Source organism: Dreissena polymorpha, chromosome 15, assembly GCF_020536995.1.
Source record: "Dreissena polymorpha isolate Duluth1 chromosome 15, UMN_Dpol_1.0, whole genome shotgun sequence".
Lineage (NCBI taxonomy): Eukaryota > Metazoa > Mollusca > Bivalvia > Myida > Dreissenidae > Dreissena > Dreissena polymorpha.
This window is the reverse complement of record NC_068369.1, coordinates 51,764,321-51,787,183: the sequence shown is the minus strand read 5'-3', so window position 1 is coordinate 51,787,183 and position 22,863 is coordinate 51,764,321. Positions and strand designations below refer to the sequence as shown.

General features: G+C 34.6%; 1 protein-coding gene across 1 annotated transcript; it reads left to right on the top strand.

Moving 5' to 3' along the window:
• The first annotated feature begins 17,760 nt into the window (after window positions 1–17,760).
• Window positions 17,761–22,650, top strand: LOC127859532 (uncharacterized). Its single transcript, XM_052397043.1, has 2 exons — window positions 17,761–18,081; window positions 20,589–22,650. The coding sequence occupies exons 1-2, from the start codon at window positions 17,799–17,801 to the stop codon at window positions 20,939–20,941; spliced, it is 636 nt and encodes a 211-aa protein (XP_052253003.1). The 5' UTR covers window positions 17,761–17,798; the 3' UTR covers window positions 20,942–22,650.
• Window positions 22,651–22,863: the final 213 nt, after the last annotated feature.

Genomic DNA, 22,863 nt, shown 5'->3' with positions numbered 1-22,863 from the left:
TTAACACTCGTGAAGAAATACGTATCATTTACACAATTTAAAAACACTATATTTCAAACGCCAAATAAAGTCCGGTATACTTTCCAATTAATGAATAAAAAAAAGCAACTACTATAGACAACTTTGACACATAAATGGGTTATATATTTCTCAATAATTCTGGATCATAAATTTGGCCGCCACGTAAGTTTACAACACCTTTATTATTACTCATTTGTTACACTTTTAGATGCAAACAGAAAGTTCAGAAAAAAATATAATTTTCATAAACGGATAATTCACGTGCTTATTGGCGATATTTATGCCGACTTTGATTTCAAAATTAACGGCTTTTAATTAAAAAACTGATACATCTATTACTCAAGGAAAAATATTGTGACTAACGAACAATTCATACTGTGGATCTATGCGATAATTTTGCCGACTATGATTATAACATTAACGGCTTTGAAGTAGACTAATAAAAAAGTTATGACTATTTAATAGATATGATAATTATATTCAGCATAACTATTCAATCATAATAAAAATATTGTAAGGCCTTTTTGGTATAACATGAGGACTTTTTGATTCACTTATGCGGCCTTTTTGGTGCGGCCTTTTTGGTAAACGGCCTTTCTGGTACTATAATACCCAAAAACTATTCATCCGATTTTATTGGTTTATACGTTATCGTGTTGCTTATTAATTCCTCTTTCAAAAAATATAACTTTTAGTAAATTCCCGTTGTTATTAATGGATTTATAGCGAGTTAAACACAAGAAATACACATTTTATGCTTTACCACCGCGCGTTTTACCGTGTTGTGGCTATCGATCTTTTACGTACAGCGAAGCGCCGAGGTTATACATTTTGATGTACCCACTCACGTCTTTTGTTGAATTATAGTTTCATTTCTCGGCCCATTTTGACAAATTATATATCATTAGAAAGCTTACGTTAATGTTGTTAACAGATATATAAATATATATTAAGTTTTTCTTCTGATTTCGACAGCCCGGCGAGTTATAACTTTAACTTTTGCAAATATCATACCGATTTGGAGTTTTAGAATCTAGATTTACGGTTGACATATGTTCGTATTTAATACCAATTTGTAGCATTTATATTTGGAGTTCAGTTTTAAAAATTACATCTTGCTTAGGAGAATAGAATTCTGTATACGATAGAAAAAAAATGGTTTAAAAATGAAAGCAAGTAAGGAATGAAGGCGGAAGAAAGTAGCGCGCGTTCCTAACGCACTGAACTGATGCTACGGTCTTGGCGATTATGCTTTTGTTTAGAAACCGGCCATTGAATTTCCTTTGCCATATTATTATATTTTATGGAATATATTGTAGTATTTTGTTCACGAAACATATCAATAAAGCTTATTATAAATGAATTTTAATAAATTAACGATTTCAGCTCTTGTTTATAACACAGAAAGGGTGTTAAATTTATGATGAAACAGCGTATATAGCGGACCCTCTCGATATTATTCGGCTTTGCATGCATACTTGAAATAAATGGGTGTCAAAAACATTCATCGTTTGCTGTTTATTATCAACGAGGTAATTATGTATTATTATATGAAATGTTATTTACCTTAAATTATCAATTTATTAAAGATTCTTGAAAATCGCGGTCGGTGTTACGCGGGTCATTTCGTATTTTGACATCAGGGCATCATGTCCAACTATTCAAAATCAGATTTTGTTCACTGGGACGATGACGGCCTAGATTTAGACAGGCAGACAGATAGTTTATTCAGACTTATACAACAGTACATCGTCTTCAACTCAAATATATTTTTATTTTTAGACTAATTGTTAGGTGATTAAACATATAGCAGTGATGATTCTGAGAATGTTGCCATGTTTCTTATCCGTGTAATCTAGAGTCCGTGGTTTGAGCATTTTTATCGCGGTGTTCAATAAAAGATATCTCAATAATCTTGTTTATTGATAGATCTGTGGTTTTATTGACCCTGTGTTCAGCACAAAACAATTATCTCGTTATAATCAGATACTGTGCCGACCAATACTAAATAACACTATGGTGTCATACGCCACAGCAGGGACCTATACTTGTATATTGGTCCCTAACCACAGGTGGCAATGTCTGGTCAGTTTACACTTTTTATGATACCTCCATGTCTTTTCGTGGTATTAGTGGTCATTTCTTGGAGTAATGTAACGCCAAATACTCGATTTTGCGTTTATAAGATATGTAGGGTATTGAAAACATTTATAGTCATCTTCCCATACAGATTGCCATAAACTAAATACTGTATAGATGTCAGCCAGCTTAATCATAATAATTATAAGTGCTTAATACCTATACATGTACATTTTAAACATTTAAAAAATCGAATACTTAACATTTAACGTATTTAGCGGGTACCGGTAAAAAAACTCCGTCATTTCGTAGTCCTATAAAGAGTGTATGGTAGTGTACGGAACAACATGACTAAAAACAGCATTCTCATTTGACCACAACGGGGTTAAATAATCTTTCCGAAAAATACAAATAATACAGAGTTATAATTTAGAATTCTATATATTTATAACTCTGATAATTTATAAAGATATTTCAATATACATGCATAGACAGTTGACCGTGATTTTCAAGAATCTTTAAATAATTTTAATTAATTGATAATTTATGGTTAATAACATTTCATATAATTTTACATTATTACCTTTTTGATAATAAACAACAAACGATGAATGTTTTGACACCCATTATATTTGAAGTATGCAAAGCCTAAAAATATCAAGATGGTCCGCTATATACGCTGTTTCATCATAAAATTAACACCCTTTCTGTGTTATAATCAAGAGCTGAAATCGTTAATTTATTAAGCTTCATTAATACTTAGCTTTATTGATATGTCTCTAGAACAAAATATTTCAATATATTCCATAAAAAATATAATAATCATGGCAAAGGAAATTCAATGGCCGGTATCTAAACAAAAGCATAATCGCCAAGACCTTAGCATCAGTTCGGTTCGCTAGGACCGCGCGCTACTTTCTTCCGCCTTAATTCCTTACATTTTTAAACCATTTTTTCCTATCATATACAGAACTCTATTCTCCTAAGCAAGATGTTATTTTTAAAACTGAACTCCAAATATAAACGCTACAAATCGGTATAAAGTACGAACATGTCAACCGTAAATCTAGATTCTAAAACTCCAAAACGGTATGATATTTGCAAAAGTTAAAGTTATAACTCGCCGGGCGGCCAAAATCAGAAGAAAAACTTAATATATATTTATATATCTGAAAACTACGTTACGTAAGCTTTCTAATGATATAAAATTTGTCAAAATCGGCATAGAAATGAAACTATAATTTAACAAAATACGTGAGTGGGTACATCAAATGTATAACCTCGGCGCCTTGATAAAAGATCGATAGTTACGACACGGTCACGTGACTTAGACACAACAAGATATTTGGCGTAACGGTCCCGTTTCTTATCCGTGTAATCTAGAGTCCGTGCTAGGCGTAAGCATTCTTGATTTATAATCCGGAAACCATTTTACTATTTCGAGTCACTGTGACCTTGACCTTTGACCTAGTGACCTTAAAATCAATAGGGGTTATCTGCCAGTCATGATCAATGTACCTATGAAGTTTCATGATCCAAGGCCTAAGCGTTCTTGAGTTATCATCCGGAAACCATGGATTGTTTTATGTGGGTGCTGGACGTTTCGTGCCACTACCAGTTCGTGCCACTGATATTTGTGTAGGAGAGCATTGGACGTTCTTCTTCATTATTTTTTTATCGAGTGCACCGGGATTGTCTCCCATATGGCCATCGCCCCCAGAAAGACGTGTAAGTTTGTTACGGGGGATAGTGCAAGATACAGGAGACACCCCGTTCCAGAGATGACCCTGGGTCTTTTAGGGCCCGGTGTATAGCACCTAGTACACTGCACCTCGGTTTAACGTCTCATGCGAAAGACGAGTTAGTAGGTTAGGTGCAGCGGGGGATCGAACCAGCGATCTCTGGATTGTGAAGCCAGTGTGTTACCACTAGACCATGGATCCGCTACGGCATTGGACGTTGTTGTTTTTGCTTTTTATCGAGTGCACCGGGATTGTCTCCCATATGGTCATCGCCCCCAGAAAGACGTGTTAGTTGGTTACGGGGGATAGTGCAAGATACAGGAGACACCCCGTTCCAGAGGTGACCCTGGGTCTTTTTAGTGCCCGGTGTATAGCACCTAGTACACTGCACCTCGGTTTAACGTCTCATGCGAAAGACGAGTTAGTAGATTAGGTGCAGCGGGGGATCGAACCAGCGATCTCTGGATTGTGAAGCCAGTGTGTTACCACTAGACCACGGATCCGCTACTAGGCATTGGACGTTTCGTTCCACTGATAATATATAGGCGGATAGGTGTGAATAATACCGTATAGGTGTGAAATCAAACTTTCGCACCTTTCATTGTAACATCTGTTCAATGGGAAAACAAAATTGTTTAATTTCAAGATTGTTTAAGAGTCAATTTAAATGCTTCATATAATACATTAACAATACATTACATAAATATATTAAAACATCAAAAGTGAATGCATACATACATTTAAAAAAATAGCAGAGATTACATAAATATATACAAATATTTGCAATAAATTGACATTAACAACATCAGAAGTGAATGCATGCATACATTTTAACAATATCTAGATTTATTACATAAATATATTCAAACATTGTTTTCATACATATATAAAAAATGGCACAAATATAGAAACACAAATACAACAGCATACTATCCTATCATACACATGCACAAATCATATACTAGTATACAATGTATTGCATTTCAGAAGTCCTCATCATAGATGTCATCCTGGGTTGTGCTCGCTCCAAGCCTGATGATATGGCTGCACGCTCTCAGCAGTTGAGAAGTTGTCATGTCATCGTCTTCGTACTTCTCCCAGATCTCAAAGAGCCGCCCGTGCACTTCTTTGAAGATTTTCCGTTGTACCCGAGTCAGGGCGTGCTCCGACACAAGGCGGATTGTCAGATCCACTGTTTTCTGCCTCACGGCGCAACAGGGGGACGAGCACGTAAAACTCTAGGTCGGGACGCCCTGCTCGACCGTTGATTCTGCGATGCCATCCTGGAAAATAGAAATATGTTGTGAACTATGATGTATATTAGTTTGTATATAATAATATTTAAATTATAACTATCCAACGACAATATGATATATTAGTTTTTATAAGATAATATTTAAATTATAACTATCAATCGAAAATAATATATTGCTTTATTATTCTATATATGTAAAAAAAAAACCTTCAACGTCGTTGTTCGTTCGTACCGTCTGGCGGTATTATATACTGTGGTTTCAACTTACTTTATTTACTCTTTCAGTGAATTACACAGTTTGTATCATATTTAAAGCGGTGAGTTGTTTACTAATAGGTTACTAATTGGCCATTAAAGGCCCGTGTCGGTAAATTAAAGGCCCGATTCGGTTATTAATTGTTTGCTAATTACGTAAAGACACATACAGCTAATTGAAAGTTTGTGAGTCGATAGTAAAGCATAAGCTTTTCTTAAAAGAAAAAGACCAACTTTATTTTAAATTGTATTATTGTTCATTCATGTTATATATTATTATTTATGTATTTAATACATACAATTGAAGCATAGAAAATAACAACATTTCATATTTTATATTTATTAAACATAATGAACTATGCAAAATGTTATTATTACACGCACGAACACATGATTTATAAAAAATTAAACACTTTATGCTTTATGTTTATCGCATATATCACACTATTTACAAATAATAGTATACTAACGATACATCATTTTATTTGTTTGTTATTTATCATTATAATTGTCAAAATTGTTGTAAGTTTCTACATTTATTAAAATCCCAATATCATTCACACCTATACGGCATTATTCACACCTATCCGCCTATTATTATCAGTGGGACGAAACGTCTACCCCTTTTCAACACAAATATCAGTGGCACGAACTAGTAGTGGCACGAAACGTCCATAAACCTTTTATGTCACATGACCGGTGACACCATTGTGTCACACCGATCTTTAGGTTACAATATACTAAATACTCGTTTCATGTAGGGCTGTACTCTCTAAAAAAATATCATAGTTGACCCGAAGGCATGTTTTACATCTTAAACTATTGTTCGGGTTTTATCTTTCGGAGATAATGGTAGGGCATAAATAGGTGTTCACGACCGAATCCCTGAAATATGATAAACTTGGAGACTTTAGTAAAGCATTGCACTGAAAAAGGTTACATTCCACTAAGAAACGGCCGAAAAAAAAGTTGCAAAAACAGTCGATTTTGATTAGCGTCAAGTTCTTTTTTGGTTTGAACATGACATATCTTTTTTATTGCATAAATCGATTGCGCTTAGAATTGCCTTTAAGAAAAGGTATGGTTATGGGGGTCTCTATGTGCAAAATGTTGTATTTATTTTCGCTCAAAGTTGTCGCTTTTTCATTGAATTATATAGGGAAACTATTTAGTATATTGTGACCTTTACTGACCTGTGTGGACATAATACACCAAATAGTTTCCCTATATAATTCGGAATCGGAATCGATTTATACAATAAAAAAGATATGTCATGTACAAAGCAAGAAAGAACTTGACACAAATCAAAATCGACTGTTTTTGCAACTTTTTTTTCGGCCGTTTCTTAGTGAAATGTAACCTTTTCTACTGCAATGGTTTACTTTAGTCTTCAAGTGTATCATATTTCAGACATTCAGTTGTGAACACCTATTCATGCCCTACCATTATCTCCGCAAGATAACACCCGAATAATGGTAAAAAGTGTCAAACATGCCTTCCTGTCCACTATGATATTTTTTTAGAGAGTACAGCCCTACATGAAGCGATCATTTAGTGTATTGTAACCTATAATGTGTGAATGCGCGCTAAGGTTATAATATACCAAAAGATTTCCTTAACAAATTCAATGTAAAATCAACAACTTCAACGAAAAATAAAGTCAAACTTTTGCGCGTAGACACCCCCATACCCATAGGGGGTATAGCCCTCTAAAAAATGGAACGTCATTTATTTGAAGACACAATTCTCTGTATGTGCACTTGCCATGACTTTATTTTTGAATATTTCTGTGTGCATGTGGTAGGGAAAACATTGTTGTATACTACAAATTCAGTGTTTTGCTTATAGGTTGGAGACTACATGAGATTTTGACAGATGGCGGGAAACCCTCATCCACTGGAGATCAGCCGGTAAAAAGGTGGCCTTAAAACAGTGACCGTTGATTCGCGTCGAGTTCTTTCTTACATACTGCATGACCTATCTTTTTTTATTGTTTAAATCCATTCGGCTTGGCATGCTCTTTAAGAAAAGGTATGGGTATGGGGGTGTCTACGCGCAAAAGTTTGACTTTATTTTTCGTTGAAGTTGTTGATTTTACATTGAATTTGTTAAGGAAATCTTTTGGTATATTGTAACCTTGTGGGAAACTGACTTTTTTCCATCATGGCGTTGGTAAACATAATAAACACGGAAGTGAAAAATGGTAATTAATTATTATCAAAAACAGGCCCCATCAAACCGGGCCAGCTGTAATATATAGTTGGATGCAGTTTGTGCTTCAAAAGGAGCCACTTTTCATGTCAGTCTATTGTTTGTAAGAATCACTAAACACGTAACTTAGACTAATTAAACATGTTGCAAGACTAAATAAATCTAAATCATAAATAAATATTTATAATTAAATACCTGCTGAAATTTGAGAACGTAAACGATTTAAAATAAACGCTGTGAACATTACAAGGAATCTTACATGTAGGCCTAATGTTAGTCCAATTATAGGAGTAGCCTAATGTGTGAGAGGATTAGTCAGGGATAAAATAAAATGGAGTTCGAAGGATCTAACATTTTGAGGAAGACGTCATGGTATCTTGGACATTTGGCACTTTCATATATTTATTTAGTAGATACTGAAAATGCTGAATGTGCTAATTGCAACATCAAAGACAAGCAGGTGAGATTTTTACAGCTTTATTTTTCTTGACATAATATTGTATGTTTTCCATTTAATTTATATGCCAGTGTTTTTTTTCACCATTTTGGGAATGGTTTCAGGTCATTTCCCCCCCCAAGACGTTTCCTCCCCAAGACGTTTCCCCCAAAGATGTTTCCTCCCCAGACGTTTCCCCCCCCCCATTTTAGTTTTAGTGCAGATGTTTATTTATAAATTTATTGGGGGGGGGGGGGGCCCAATAAATTTATAATTGTTCGGTTGAAGTACAATCTTTGTTTATTATCAAAATTATTATTTTGTTTATGAAGTCTTTAATTAACTTTTAATATCTATGAAGCAGCTTGTATGGTTTTTTGGTTTTAGAATTGTTTTTTGGAGGGTTTAACTGTGTAATGATTGCATGTAAATCATTAGTAAGTGCATGTTGGTGTACTAGTGGAATACATGGAATATCCTCAAAATCTTACTGAGTATCTTATACATGTTGCTCAACACAAATGCAACCAAGAATAATGTGTAATCAAGACCCGTTTTGAATACACAATTAACACCTTATTTCAGTTTGAGTGAACCTGGGCAGGGTTGTGCAAATGTAGTGTTTGTTGTTTTTTATCCAATTAAATTGGTAAATTGAAAAATGGTAAAATCAAATTTAAATTAATTTCGAAACTGTTTTCCTTGTAACAGTTAAATATGATAAATAAATATTTACTTTGTAACTGTCAACATTTTTTCATGCATTCATTTGTTTATTATCAAATTATTGGACGTCACTGATATTTTATTTTTTACTAATAACTCATTTAGACTTATTAAAACAGAATTGAACTTTCCTTGCACATTATTTCATTATTAATAATATAATTTATTAGCAAATGTAATAAAAACTCATTGATATAAGAAACACAAAACACAATTACCCGTTTTTATTAAATAAATTTGTGGAATTTAAGGAAAAATTAATAACTTTATGAATTAAAAAAAGGAAATTTAAAGCAATTTATTAATAATAATTAAAACAGTGATAAACTATATAAAAATGTTTTTGTATGATAATGTGCTAATCTCATCTTATAATTGACTATCCACCTTCAAAGATGTCACCTAATCTCATCAATGCTGATTAATGGGCCTGTATATTGCACCATAAGTACCCCTTTATACAATAGCTGTTATCTTGTTATATACACTTGCTAATCCAATTAACGCTTGTATATTGCACCATAAGTGCCTGATATATTGTTCAATGGTAGGTGTGTGTTGTTACTTAATATTAGTGAAAACATAACTTTTCTATTATTTGCCTGGTTTTGAAAATATTTTCATCGTTGAGTTTCCTTTAATTTTTAAAGAAAATTTTTGAGAGGTAACACCTGAGTACTACAAATCAATGTAAAATGTTCATACTAGCTGTATTGGGACATAATAATTTAAATGTTACATAACAATTTTATTTACTTGTCTCAAAATAAATATCCCAATATGATATTTATTTAGTCAAAATAATTTGTGTTTCAGTTAAAACTTGGATATAGTTATTATTCTTCATTAAAAATCACAACTATTCCACTTTAAATGACCATCAAAGAACATCAAAGCTGTGTTTTTACTCAATTTTTCAAGGATCTCAATAAATGAAAGAAAAAATTCAGGTACTTATAAAAACAATTCTAATTAGATCTATTTAATTGGTAAAATTTGTTTGAGGCTTCCCTAAAAACAACCATAATAAATCATTTCACTGATCTATTGATATATCTATTTGATAGGCAGAATGACAAACAGAACTAGTGTGGTTTCTAGGGTCATAAATCTGCCCCCTAAGCCTTAATTGGTAATAATATGCATGCAGTGTTATGTCTCTGAAAGTGACAATGAAGCAAATCTGCCCTTAGGCTATTTCATTTCACTAACACAAAAGGAGATAACTTGCTATTAATTTAATAGTTACTTCTAACTTGTCTCCTTTCTGTATAAAGAGGGTTTTCATATTTTAAAGTTCAATTGGTCTTCAAATGAATAAGCAATCAAAGTTCTTGATTTTGCCAACAAATAATGTTTACCAATTGTGGGTCTACTCTACTTTCTTTTAATAATTATTTCTAATTATGTTTTTGGTTTTTTTAATTTTTATATCAATGGAGAATGAAATATTTTTTTACTATTTTGTTTAAAAAGTACTTAAAGAAATCCAGGCAAGAATACATGACAAGTAAGGGTTGTGTCAAGAAGGTGCCATTTAAGGCCCTATTATCAGTTTTGGATGCCCTAATTTGTATAGGTGAGAAGACTGTGAGAAGACTGGGGACAGTGGGGCATGAGGAAAAACTAATACACAGTAATTGACAGGTTCGTGTTGAATCAAGCACATAATTTTCTGAGCATTCATGATTCATTAGAATTGAAAAAAAATCAATCAACCAGAAAAATCCAGTTGACCAACTTTGACTTATTTGCATGAACAGGTATAAAATAGTGGGTATTAATAGCTTAAGACATTATTGGCAACATGTCTGTTTAATTTATATTATCAATATTGTTAATTAAGCATGGAATATTAATCAAAATTGGGGGTAAAGTTCAATCGACCAGTATTGACCAGTAATGACAAATTTGGGAGTATTGACCGGGGCGGTTTTAACCGGTAAAAACCGCCGGTTAAAACCGGGGGCGGTCGATTGGTGCCAACCCTGGGTGTACTAAAGGAATACTAGAGGAATACATGGGATATTCTCAAAATCTTACACATGTTGTTTTTAATATAATTAAATAGGATCAATTGATGAATTAATTCAGTTGGTGTAAACTTGGGCTGGGCTGTGGAACTATAGTTATTTGTTGTTATACAATTATATAAGGGTACAATGTAACTGTCAAAAAACATATGCATTCACACGCATATAATCCAATTATTGGATGTCACTGATATTTTCAATTTTACTAGTAGCTAATTAAGACTAATAAAAACAGAATTGGACTTTCCTCGCAAAGTATTTCATTATTAATAATATAATACTATAATTAGCTAATGTAATCAAAACATATTGATATTTTAATAATTTAACTCAATGATATTAATAATATTAAAATTTTCCCCAAAAAACTAGGGCAGGAAGATAGGAAGGATTTTTTTTGAAAATCAACAGTGTTGTCAGTGTAAAATATTTGTAAAGCTTCTTCTGAGTTTGAACTTCAGTTTTACATTTTGTGACCTGCAACATATTCTATGCTACTTTATTTCACTATGGTAAGTCATTAAAGTGTTATTTATTTTTCAACTATATAATGTGCTAATCTCATATAATGAATTACTACCCCATTTAAAAATGACACCTTATCTAAATTCATTAATACAATAGTTATAATTGTTTTATTGTAATTTGTAACATACAATTCCACTAAAAATGACCATCATAGAACATCAATGCTGTGCTTTTACTAAATTTTTCAATGATTTCAATTATTTAAAGAAATAAATCTATGAGGCACTTATAAAAAATATATAATAAGGGTGTCAAAATTTAACAAACTGAACAAGTCAATTTGAACTTCTCTTGGAATGCAAATGGAGCCACTTGAAATATCAAATTGTTCCCATATTAGTCGGCAATATAGCTATGACATTGTGTCTTTTCAAAACATGCATCAGACACACCTTCTGAAACTTTTTAAGCGGTTTTGAATACGCTATTTCATTGCAAACTTTCGTCAATAAAGGATACATGTTGTTATACAACCGAAAGTGAAAGTTCTGTTTTTAAAAAAATGAATAAAAAGCGAAATTGTTGAAAACTAACGAAAATTATAATTGATACTAACATAAGACCGTAAGACTGAACAAAATAATACATAACTTTTAAATCATAACATGAATGTTTACTTATAAAGCAAATTCTTCATTCATCCGCGGACTTCTTTGTATCGTAGTCATAAATGCCTCCAAATGGAGGTGCGTGATGCGTCTAAGTATAGGTTACAATATACTAAATACTCGTTTCATGAAGGGCTGTACTCTCTAAAAAATATCATAGTTGACTCGAAGGCATGTTTTACATCTTAAACTATTGTTCGGGTTTTATCTTTCGGAGATAATAGTAGGGCATAAATAGGTGTTCACGACCGAAACCCTGAAATATGATAAACTTGGAGACTTTAGTAAAGCCTTGCACTGAAAAAGGTTACATTCCACTAAGAAACGGCCGAAAAAAAAGATGCAAAAACAGTCGATTTTGATTAGCGTCAAGTTCTTTTTTGGTTTGAACATGACATATCTTTTTTATTGCATAAATCGATTCCGCTTAGAATGGCCTTTAAGAAAAGGTATGGTTATGGGGGTCTCTATGTGCAAAATGTTGCATTTATTTTCGCTCAAAGTTGTCGCTTTTACATTGAACTATATAGGGAAACTATTTAGTATATTGTGACCTATAGAGGTGACAATAACGTAGTGACGTCACCATCTATGTATAGAATGCCGGTGACACAAGTACTTTGTTTACTGGAGTTAAAACGGGTGTGTAGAAATACCGAATTCCCCGTAATTACCGAAATCCCCAAAAATCCCCAATAATATTTATTATTTATCAAAATACTGCGGATATTAAGATAGAATATTGCAAAATATAATCAATTCACTGATGAAAAATTGTTTTTATCCATGTTTGGTAGTGAAAAACTAAAATATATACATAATTATTGGGATTCCGAGTATGAATCCATAGTGCATGTTTTCACAAGCACGATGAGGTACAGAAATCCCCGCTGTAAAGCTCTTCAAGTGTCAAAAAATCATCTGGGTGGCTTTTTGATATTAGAAAGAAGAGGTACAGACAAAAACTTAACAACAATATCCCACTTCTTTTGAAAAATATTGACTTGTAGCGAGGATTTCGGTTATTCTACATTCGCCCACAGAGTACCGAAATCCCCCATACTTACATCTGAAAGAGTCAAAAATATCATTTGTATTCTTGGTTTTTGGCTTTGCTTGAATGTTTACGTGCAAAAAATAATATTAATGTTAATTATTAAGCACACTTGACAGCATAAGTTGCCTCTTAGGGGGGATTTCGGTAATTCTACATTCGCCCGCCGAGTACCGAAATCCCCCATATTCACGCCTTACAGGGTCAATATGTCATCGGTATGATTGTTTCTTGGCATCGCATAACAGTTGATGTACAAATAATGATATAAATATTAATTTTTAAGCACTCTTGACACCATACGCTGCCTCTTAGCGGGGATTTCGGTAATTCTACACAAGAGCATAGACGCGCGCCGGTACCGAAATCCCCACTGTACAACCCTTCAAGAATAAAAAAAATCATTTTAGTGCTTACTTATTGTAGAAATCAGTCAGACAGACAAAAAACTATCAACAATATCCCCTGGTGACTTCTGTTGAAAAATTATCACTTAGGCCAGGGATTTCGGTAATTCTACATTCGCCCGCCGAGTACCGAAATCCCCCATATTCACGCCTTACAGGGTCAATATGTCATCGGTATGATTGTTTCTTGGCATCGCATAACTGTTAATGTACAATTTAACAAATAATGATATTAGTATTATTTTTAAGCACTCTTGACACCATACGCTGCCTCTTAGCGGGGATTTCGGTAATTCTACACAAGAGCATAGACACGCGCCGGTACCGAAATCCCCGCTGTACAAACCTGCAAGAGTCAAAAGAATAATTACATTGCTTAGTTATTGTAGAAATCAGTCAGACAGACAAAAAACTATCAACAATATCCCCTTTGGTGAATTCAGTTGAAAAAGTATCACTTAGGCCAGGGATTTCGGTAATTCTACATTCGCCCGCCGAGTACCGAAATCCCCCATATTCACGCCTTACAGGGTCAATATGCCATCGGTATGATTGTTTCCTGGCATCGCACAACTGTTAATGTACAATTTAACAAATAATGATATTAATTATTATTTTTAAGCACTCTTGACACCATACGCTGCCTCTTAGCGGGGATTTCGGTAATTCTACACAAGAGCATAGACGCGCGCCAGTACCGAAATCCCAACTGTACCAACCCGCAAGAGTCCAAAAATCATTATAGTGCTTACTTATTGTAGAAATCAGTCAGACAGACAAAAAACTATCAACAATATCCCCTTTGGTGACTTCTGTTGAAAAATTATCACTTATGCCAGGATTTTCGGTAATTCTACATTCGCCCGCCGAGTACCGAAATCCCCCATATTTGCGCCTTATAGGGTCAATATGTCATCGGTATGATTGTTTCTTGGCATCGCAAAACTGTTAATGTACAATTTAACAAATAATGATATTAGTATTATTTTTAAGCACTCCTGACACCATACGCTGCCTCTTAGCGGGGTTTTCTTTAATTCTACACAAGAGCATAGACGCGCGCCGGTACCGAAATCCCCACTGTACAAACCTGCAAGAGTTAAAAAATCATTATAGTGCTTACTTATTGTAGAAATCGGTCAGACAGCAGTCCGCAAGGGACGACACTTTCCGCTTTTATGGTATTTTTAGTTTCAAGGAAGTCCCCCCTTAACAATAAGTTTACGCGGAAAGTGTCCTCCCTGATTAGCCTGTTCGGACTGCACAGTTTTATCTGGGACGACACTTTACGCACATGCATCATATAATCGCTCATGAATATAATTATATATATGACAAGGCTCATATAATCGCCGACAAAAACAAAAAAGGGGTGGATTATATAGTGATAATTTTTCAACAGAAGTCACCAGGGGATATTGTTGATAGTTTTTTGTCTGTCTGACTGATTTTTACAATAAGTAAGCACAATAATGATTTTTTTTACTCTTGCAGTGGGGATTTCGGTACCGGCGCTCGTCTATGCTCTTGTGTAGAATTACCGAAATCCCCACTAAGAGGCAGCGTATGGTGTCAAGAGTGCTTAAAAATAATACTAACATCATTATTTGTTAAATTGTACATTAACAGTTATGCGATGCCAAGAAACAATCATACCGATGACATATTGACCCTATTAGGCGCAAATATGGGGGATTTAGGTACTCGGCGGGCGAATGAAGAATTACCGAAATCCCTGGCCTAAGTGATACTTTTTCAACAGAAGTCACCAGGGGATACTGTTGATAGTTTTTTGTCTGTCTGACCGATTTCTACAACAAGTAAGCACTATGATGATTTTTTTTTACTCTTGAAGGTTTGTACAGTGGGGATTTCGGTACCGGCGCGCGTCTATGCTCTTGTGTAGAATTACCGAAATCCCCGCTAAGAGGCAGCGTATGGTGTCAAGAGTGCTTAAAAATTAATATGAATATCATTATGTGTACATCAACAGTTATGCGATGCCAAGAAACAATCATACCGATGACATATTGACCCTGTAAGGCGTGAATATGGGGGATTTCGGTACTCGGCGGGCGAATGTAGAATTACCGTAATCCCCCCTAAGAGGCAACTTATGCTGTCAAGTGTGCTTAAAAATTATCATTAATATTATTTTTTGCACGTAAACATTCAAGCAAAACCAAAAACCAAGAATACAAATGATATTTTTGACACTTCCAGATGTAAATATGGGGGATTTCGGTATTCTGTGGGCGAATGTAGAATAACCGAAATCTCCGCTACAAGTCAATATTTTTCAAAAGAAGTGGGATATTGTTGTTAGTTTTTGTCTGTACCTCTTCTTTTTTAATATCAAAAAGCCACACAGTTGACTTTTTTGACACTTGAAGAGCTTTACAGCGGGGATTTCTGTACCTGATCGTGCTTGTGAAAACATGCACTATGGATTCATACTCGGAATTCCAATAATTATGTATATATTTTAGTTTTTCACTACCAAACATGGATAAAAACAATTTTTCATCAGTGAATTGATTGTATTTTGCAATATTCTATCTTAATATCCGCAGTATTTTGATAAAAAATAAATATTATTGTGGATTTCTGGGGATTTCTGGGGAATTCGGGGATTTCGGGGATTTCGGTAATTACGGGAAATTCGGTATTTCTACACACCGTTGCTGGGTGTTGCCGAGTTAAAACCGGGCCGTTAAAACCTTGCAAACAAACTTAAAGTTGATTTGTGTTTGACTTTGTTAAGCTAGACATCACTTGTTGATAAATATTGGACAATAGCTAAATTAGTGTGTTTTGTTTTGTTGACAATCAATAAGACAAGATACCTTATTATTTGAGTAAAATCAAAGATTTAGAGATAAAAAGCTTCAGTGGTCAACAAAATGGCAACCTTTTCGCAACCCACCATTAAAAGTGGATCTGACATGGTCCAAGACTTCTTGTGTTCGACCTGCGAAGAAAAGAAACTAGAGGAATCAGCTGATTATTATTGCGAATCCTGCGTGAAGTTTTTCTGCAGCAAATGTATTGACTTGCACAGCCAGTTGTTTACGCAACATTCCCCTCATGGAAGAGGAGATATGAAGAAATGGCCAGTTGCCAAGAAGGTGGAAGATTTTCTTCTTAAATGTGATGTTCATAAAGAAGAAAACAATGACATGTTTTGCAAAGACCATAGCCAGCTGTGCTGCAATAAATGTGCTATTCTGAATCACAGGTATTTTTTATCTCATTTGTCTTAAAAACATTTCAAGACAGAAAGTGTATGGTTTTAAACTGCTTTGAAATGAACTTTAATACTAATCCAAAAAATTAGTGTAAAGAATAGGAATAATAAATATGTTATTTCAGAAACCGTCATTTCTTGCGCTATCAATAATCAAATATTTCATTGATGAACTTCTTTTTAAGTGGGTAATTTTTATTGTCTGATGCACTTAAAACCTAACTTTGGTTTAAGATTACACACATGAAACTAAACCACGCTTGAGTCTAGTTTGAGGTAAATTATATAAGTTATCATTTTCCTGCATTAATTAAACAAATAATAAAGATAATCAATGAAGATTTTTGTTACTTAAAATTTCCAGATTAGCAAATGATCAAGTTATAAAAATTAAATACTTTGCTTAACTTATGAAAAATTTGTTTTTATCAAAACAATATGATTTTTTTTACAGGACATGCAAAACGGTGATTCTTTTATCAGACTTGGTAAAAAATACCCCCACAGACCTCAAACAAGTATCAGTTACCATCCAAACTACTTTGGCACAACTGAAGGAGCTTCAAGAAAACCAGGAGGATAGCATTCAGTCTCTGCTAAGTTCATATTTTGAGCAGTTACACAAAATACAGGAATATCGTAAAAAAATAATTGCAGACTTAAACAAGCTTGAACAAAAGACAATGCAGGAATTGAAAGATACACTGACCAAACTGCAAGCCCCTCTTGAACGGGATATCGACAAATGTTCCACTCTTCAAGATGAATTAAAACAACTTGGAGAAGCTATTCACGACATTGGGGATAAAAACAAGCAGGAACTATCTCTTATAGCCAGCATTAAATGCAAGGATAAAATTCAGCAGTTTGAAAAATATCAGAAGGAAAACTTTGTTGAAGTAAAATCTTCAATATCTTTTCAGCCTAATAATGAAATTGTGGAGTACCTTTCCAAGTTGTCAGGTCTTGGGATGACATTGATGCAAAATCCAGACAAAGTAATTAGGATAGACAGGAAGTCTGAGTATGATGTACGCACAGTAGGTGAACTCAAATGCACTATCAGAGACATATGTGTTCTTTCTAGTGGTCAGGTCCTAGTTACAGACCAGGACAATAATAAGGTCAAGCTGTTGAGCCAAACGTACCAGGTGGTGAGTCACTGTAGTGCATCTGATTCTCAGCTCATTTGGCCAATGGGCATTTGTCAGATCACTCCCAGTGAGTATGGTATTGCTGTTAGTACATACGGCGGCACACCCGGTGTTGCTGTTGATTCAAAGATCCTTTTTATCAAAGTCAACAATAGCCAGCTGGTGAAAGACAGAATACTTAAATTTCAACATCACATTGTTAGTATTGTCTACCAAAAGGGAGACCTGTTTGTAACCTCTGGCACTGCTCTGTTCAAGTACAAACTGAGTGATACATGCACACTTGTCAGCAAACTGCATGAAGATAAATCAAATAAATCGACAGGTAGGTATTATGTATTATTTGTCTTTATACACAAGAAATGTATAATAAAGAGTCATTAAGCATATGTAGAAGTTATTTTTACAGGAGTAAGAGACTCAGAGATCGGGATATTTTTTTCTCTGATGGGATTACTGCCCCATATATCAAAACAACAATGGGCGCTTACAAAGTTGAATGGGCACTTTGCAATAATGAATGGGCACTTCTCAAGATTTATTTCGGGTAAAAATTACAGACAATAGGAAAATCTGAGTGTCAGTAAAATTGCGACCCAATCAAATTTATTTCCAAGTTTGTCCTGCAACTATTTTGTTTAACATGTTAATTATATTAAACAAATCCGATATTATAGTAGATAAAAATAGTATTACCTTGGAATTTGATAATTAGTATAAATAATCCAATAAAACACTGCCATTATTTACGATATATATATGTTTAGGAATTTTGTAAACACGGGCGTACGCCATAGGCATAGTTAGAAACTGTACAGAAAGTTTGTAAATCGGAACTAATTGGTAAATCTCGGAAAATAATTGATAAATGTATTTGTCATTTCAATTCTTAGGGCTGAGTAATTTCTGCAAATCTGAACTCAACTTGCGTAAAACACTTGCTCAATTATCCGTTCAACTCCACCTCGTTCACTGCAAAAGGTTCGAAGGCGGAGCTATGCACATGCTATTATTAAATTGGACTATTGCGATTGAGGAACAAACACACGATTGGTTCCGCATGTTGATTGCTAGACAAAGGAAGCCAATTTTGTCTGTGAGAAATTTGTCGCTTTATTGCTTCAGACAGTAAGCTGCTTTCCTTTGATGACGTCAAACTGCCAATTCACACAGAGTGCAATTTTTTGAAAGACTTTAACTGACTCTATGTTTACAATTTCAGTAAAAAAAACACTTGCTAACATTAAACTTTGCATTAAATTATCAAAATAAAGCAAAAGCAAAGTTGAAAAATATTATTAAATTAATTGGCTTTAGTTCAAATAAGGCGTTTTGCGTTGTAAATCAAAGAGTTTTCATGACAACAACAACTTAAGCAAACATTACCGGGACGACGCGGGGATCTTTCTACCTGGATTATTTTTCATGAACAATCTCATAAGTCGAGTTAGCAACAAAATAATTTGTGTAAGAGTAGTTTTTCTTATACATGGATAAGATTTATGCAACGGGCATCGCATTGCGTAATGGTGCGCATCGAATTACGGAAATGATGCGCAGTTTTTCGTTTAATGGGAAAAGAATACACTGCGCACCTTTATCCCGACCTCTGGAGACTCAAACATTTTCAGTTTTACTCTTAAAACTGTTTATGCATAAAAATGTATATTGAGTGTCACTACACAACAGGGTTTATGAAAAGAAAGTGCATTACTGTGAAAATCACTTCTTCTGACCTGTTTTTATACGCTTGTTTTTAAAAACGGGACGTATTATAGTTTCACCCTTGGCGGGCGGGCGGCGGGTGGCGTCCACAGCAGTGTCCGCTCTCTAATTCAAATAGTTTTTATCCGATCTTCACCAAACTTGGTCAGAAGTTGTGTCTAGACAATATCTTGGTCAAGTTCGAATATGGATCATGCCGGGTCAAAAACTAGGTCACGGGGTCACTTAGTGCATTTCAAGGATTATGCATGGTGTCCGCTCTCTAATTGAAGTAATTTTCACCCGATCTTCACCAAATTTGGTCAGAAGTTGTGTCTAGATTATATGTAGGTTAAATTCAAACATGGGTCATGCCGGGTCAAAAACTAGGTCACGAGGTTACTTTGTGCATTTCAAGCATTTAGCATGGTGTCCGCTCTCTTATTTAAGTAGTTTTCACCTAATCTTCACATAATTTGGTCAGAAGTTGTGTCTAGATGATATGTAGGTCAAGTTTGAATGTGGGTCATGCCGGGTAAAAAACGAGGTCACGAGGTCACATAGTGCATTCCAAGCATTTAGCATGGTGTCCGCTCTCTAATTGAAGTAGTTTTCATCTTATCTTCACCAAATTTAGTCAGATGATACATCTAAATGATTTCTAGGTCAAGTTCAAATATTGGTCATGCTGTGTCAATAACTAGGTCCCGAGGTCACTAAGTGCATTTCAAGCATTGAGCATGGTGTCCAAAACCTTCGAACGGGCGTATCTTGTTACAGTTTGGCACTCTTGTTATATTTTGTTATCAAATAAGCATTCAAGTGTAATATGCTATATGAATGAAATTGTTTCAATATTTTGCATACAATAATTTGTTGCCGACAACACACACAAATAGGAAATGAAAAAAATATTTGTATGTGGTTATAACTTTTACATCCTTCTTTGGTAACTGGTGAAAAAGAGCGAGACATGAAAGTTTCATTATTGGTTGTTTTTGAACTAAAGTAAAAGTGACAAACATAACTGCAGGCATAATTTTGCAGACATACATTTATACTGTATGGTTTTGTAATTTACACCCATAATTATGTCAAAAGATTGTAATGATGTATTCTGTTTTGCAGTATCACGTTGTGCAGTGAGCCCTACGGGTGACAAGTTGTATATCACTAGCCCCTACCAGCACAGGCTGCTCACTCTGGCCAAGGATGGATCAATCCTTGCCACCTTCATGGACCCTGCACTAAAATTTCTGTCTGGTTTACACGTGACACCTGCAGGCCAGGTACTGGTGTGTGGACGGGATTCAAAAAATATCATACAGGTGGATAGTAAGGGTAGTATGAAGCTGGCCACTCTTGCTACTCGGAGTGATGGAGTTGAGGGTCCATTTTCAGTCTGCTACAACAGAATTACTGACTCCATTATTGTGGGACAGTGGGAGCACGAAAAGATCCTGGTGTACAAAGTGAAATAGCTTATTATACCTGTATCTTATTTGTACTATAATAAGTGATATAAATTACAATAGCTGTAAATAATTGTTTTATTACAATGTAACAATATTTTTTAATATAGTACAACTTGTATAAGGTGATGAAAGTAACAATAGCTGTTTATGTAATAGTGTATGTTAAATTGCAAGAATGATTTTGAAATAAGGATACACATATTTTTATGCCCCCGAAGGAGGTCATAGTGATCGGACTGTTCGTCCGTCCGTCTGTCTGTCACAATTTTTGTTTAGGTTTCGAAAAATGCTCATAACTTCTATGTTGCTTCAGATAGCAACTTGCTATTTGGCATGCATGTGTATCTCATGGAGCTGCACATTTTGAGTGGTGAAAGGTCAAGGTCATCCTTCAAGGTCAAAGGTAAAAAAAACAAATCCAAGGGAAGTAATAAGCTTTTAAGGGAGATAATTATCTGTACCTGCCAAATGATAAAAAAAATCAATAAATCAAAGCGGCGCAGTAGGAGGCATTATGTTATTGACAAACACCTCTCTTGTTCTAAAATTGAAGTTATTTTTAGCTCGTCTGTTTTCGGAGAAAACCCGATGTATTGTCATAGCCAGCTTGTCGTCCGACGTCTGCCGTCCCACGTCCACGTTGTGCTAAAACCTTAACATTTTGTTAAGGTTTTGAACATTGGCTCTAAAATCAAAGTGCTTCAACCTACAACTTTGAAACTTCATATGTAGCTGCACCTTGATGAGTTCTACATGCCGCACCCGTTTTTGGGTCACTAGGTCAAGGTCACTGTGACCTCTAAAAAAAACAAAAAAACTCTGACAAGCTTTCATTTATTAGCTCGACTTTTCGAAGAAAAATGAGAGCTATACTACTCACCCCGGCATCGCCGTCGCTTTCGGCGTTGGTGAAAGTTTTTTTATAAAGTCAAATAACTTTAACACCATCAAAGATAATTAACTCAAACTTGGAATACTTCTTTATGGCTACAAGACAATTGTGTAGGTTGAGGTGCATGACTCTTGTCAGCATTATTTTTAGAGTTATGCCCCTTTTTATACTTAGAATTTTTTTTTTGTTGTTAAGTTTTGTGTTTATTTCTATGTCCACTTTATTTCTAAAGTATCAAAGCTATTGCTTTCATACTTGCAACACTTACTACCTATCATAAGAGGACTGTACAGGCAAAGTTATGTAATTCTGACTGGCATTTTGACAGAATTATGGCCCCTGTTATACTTAGAAAATTGAAAATTTGGTTAAGTTTTGTGTATTGGTCCATTTTACTCTTAAAGTATCATAGCTATTGCTTTCAGACTTGAAACACTCGCTAACTATCATAAGAGGACTGTACAGGACAAGTTGCATAACTCTGGTTGGCATTTTGACAGAATTATGGCCCTTTTTTGACTTATAACTTTGAATATTTTGTTAAATGTTGTGTTTAGATGCACTTTACTTCTAAAGTATCAAGGCTATTGCTTTCAAACTTCAAAAAAAATCTTACTATCATGAGGGTACTGTACCTGGCAAGTTGAATTTGACCTTGACCTTTGAATGACATTGAATCTCAAGGTCAAATTAATAAATTATGCTTAAATTGCCATAACTTCTTTATTTAGGATTAGATTTGATTCATACTTTAACAAAACAACACTTACCTGACATACCACAATGGACTCCACCCAAACCATCCCCCACGCCCCACCCCAATTCACCCCCTCCAATTGTTTTCCCTTTTTTTTCTTGTTTTCGAAATATCATCTAATAAATGACCACACCCCAACATTATTCCCCCTCTTCACCCCTTCCCCCCCCCCCACATTTTTTATGTAAACATGGTAAAAAAAACCACAAATATTTATTTTTATTATTTTATTTTTGAAAGACTGTCCAACCATCCCACCCAAGCTATTGCTATCAAACT

Excerpts from the sequence above, each read along its gene's own strand:
- LOC127859532 (XM_052397043.1), top strand. The coding sequence starts at position 17,799 with ATGGGCATTTGTCAGATCACTCCCAGTGAGTATGGTATTGCTGTTAGT. Across the intron at positions 18,082-20,588 it reads TAAATCAAATAAATCGACAG|TATCACGTTGTGCAGTGAGC; the intron begins GTAGGTATTATG and ends TCTGTTTTGCAG.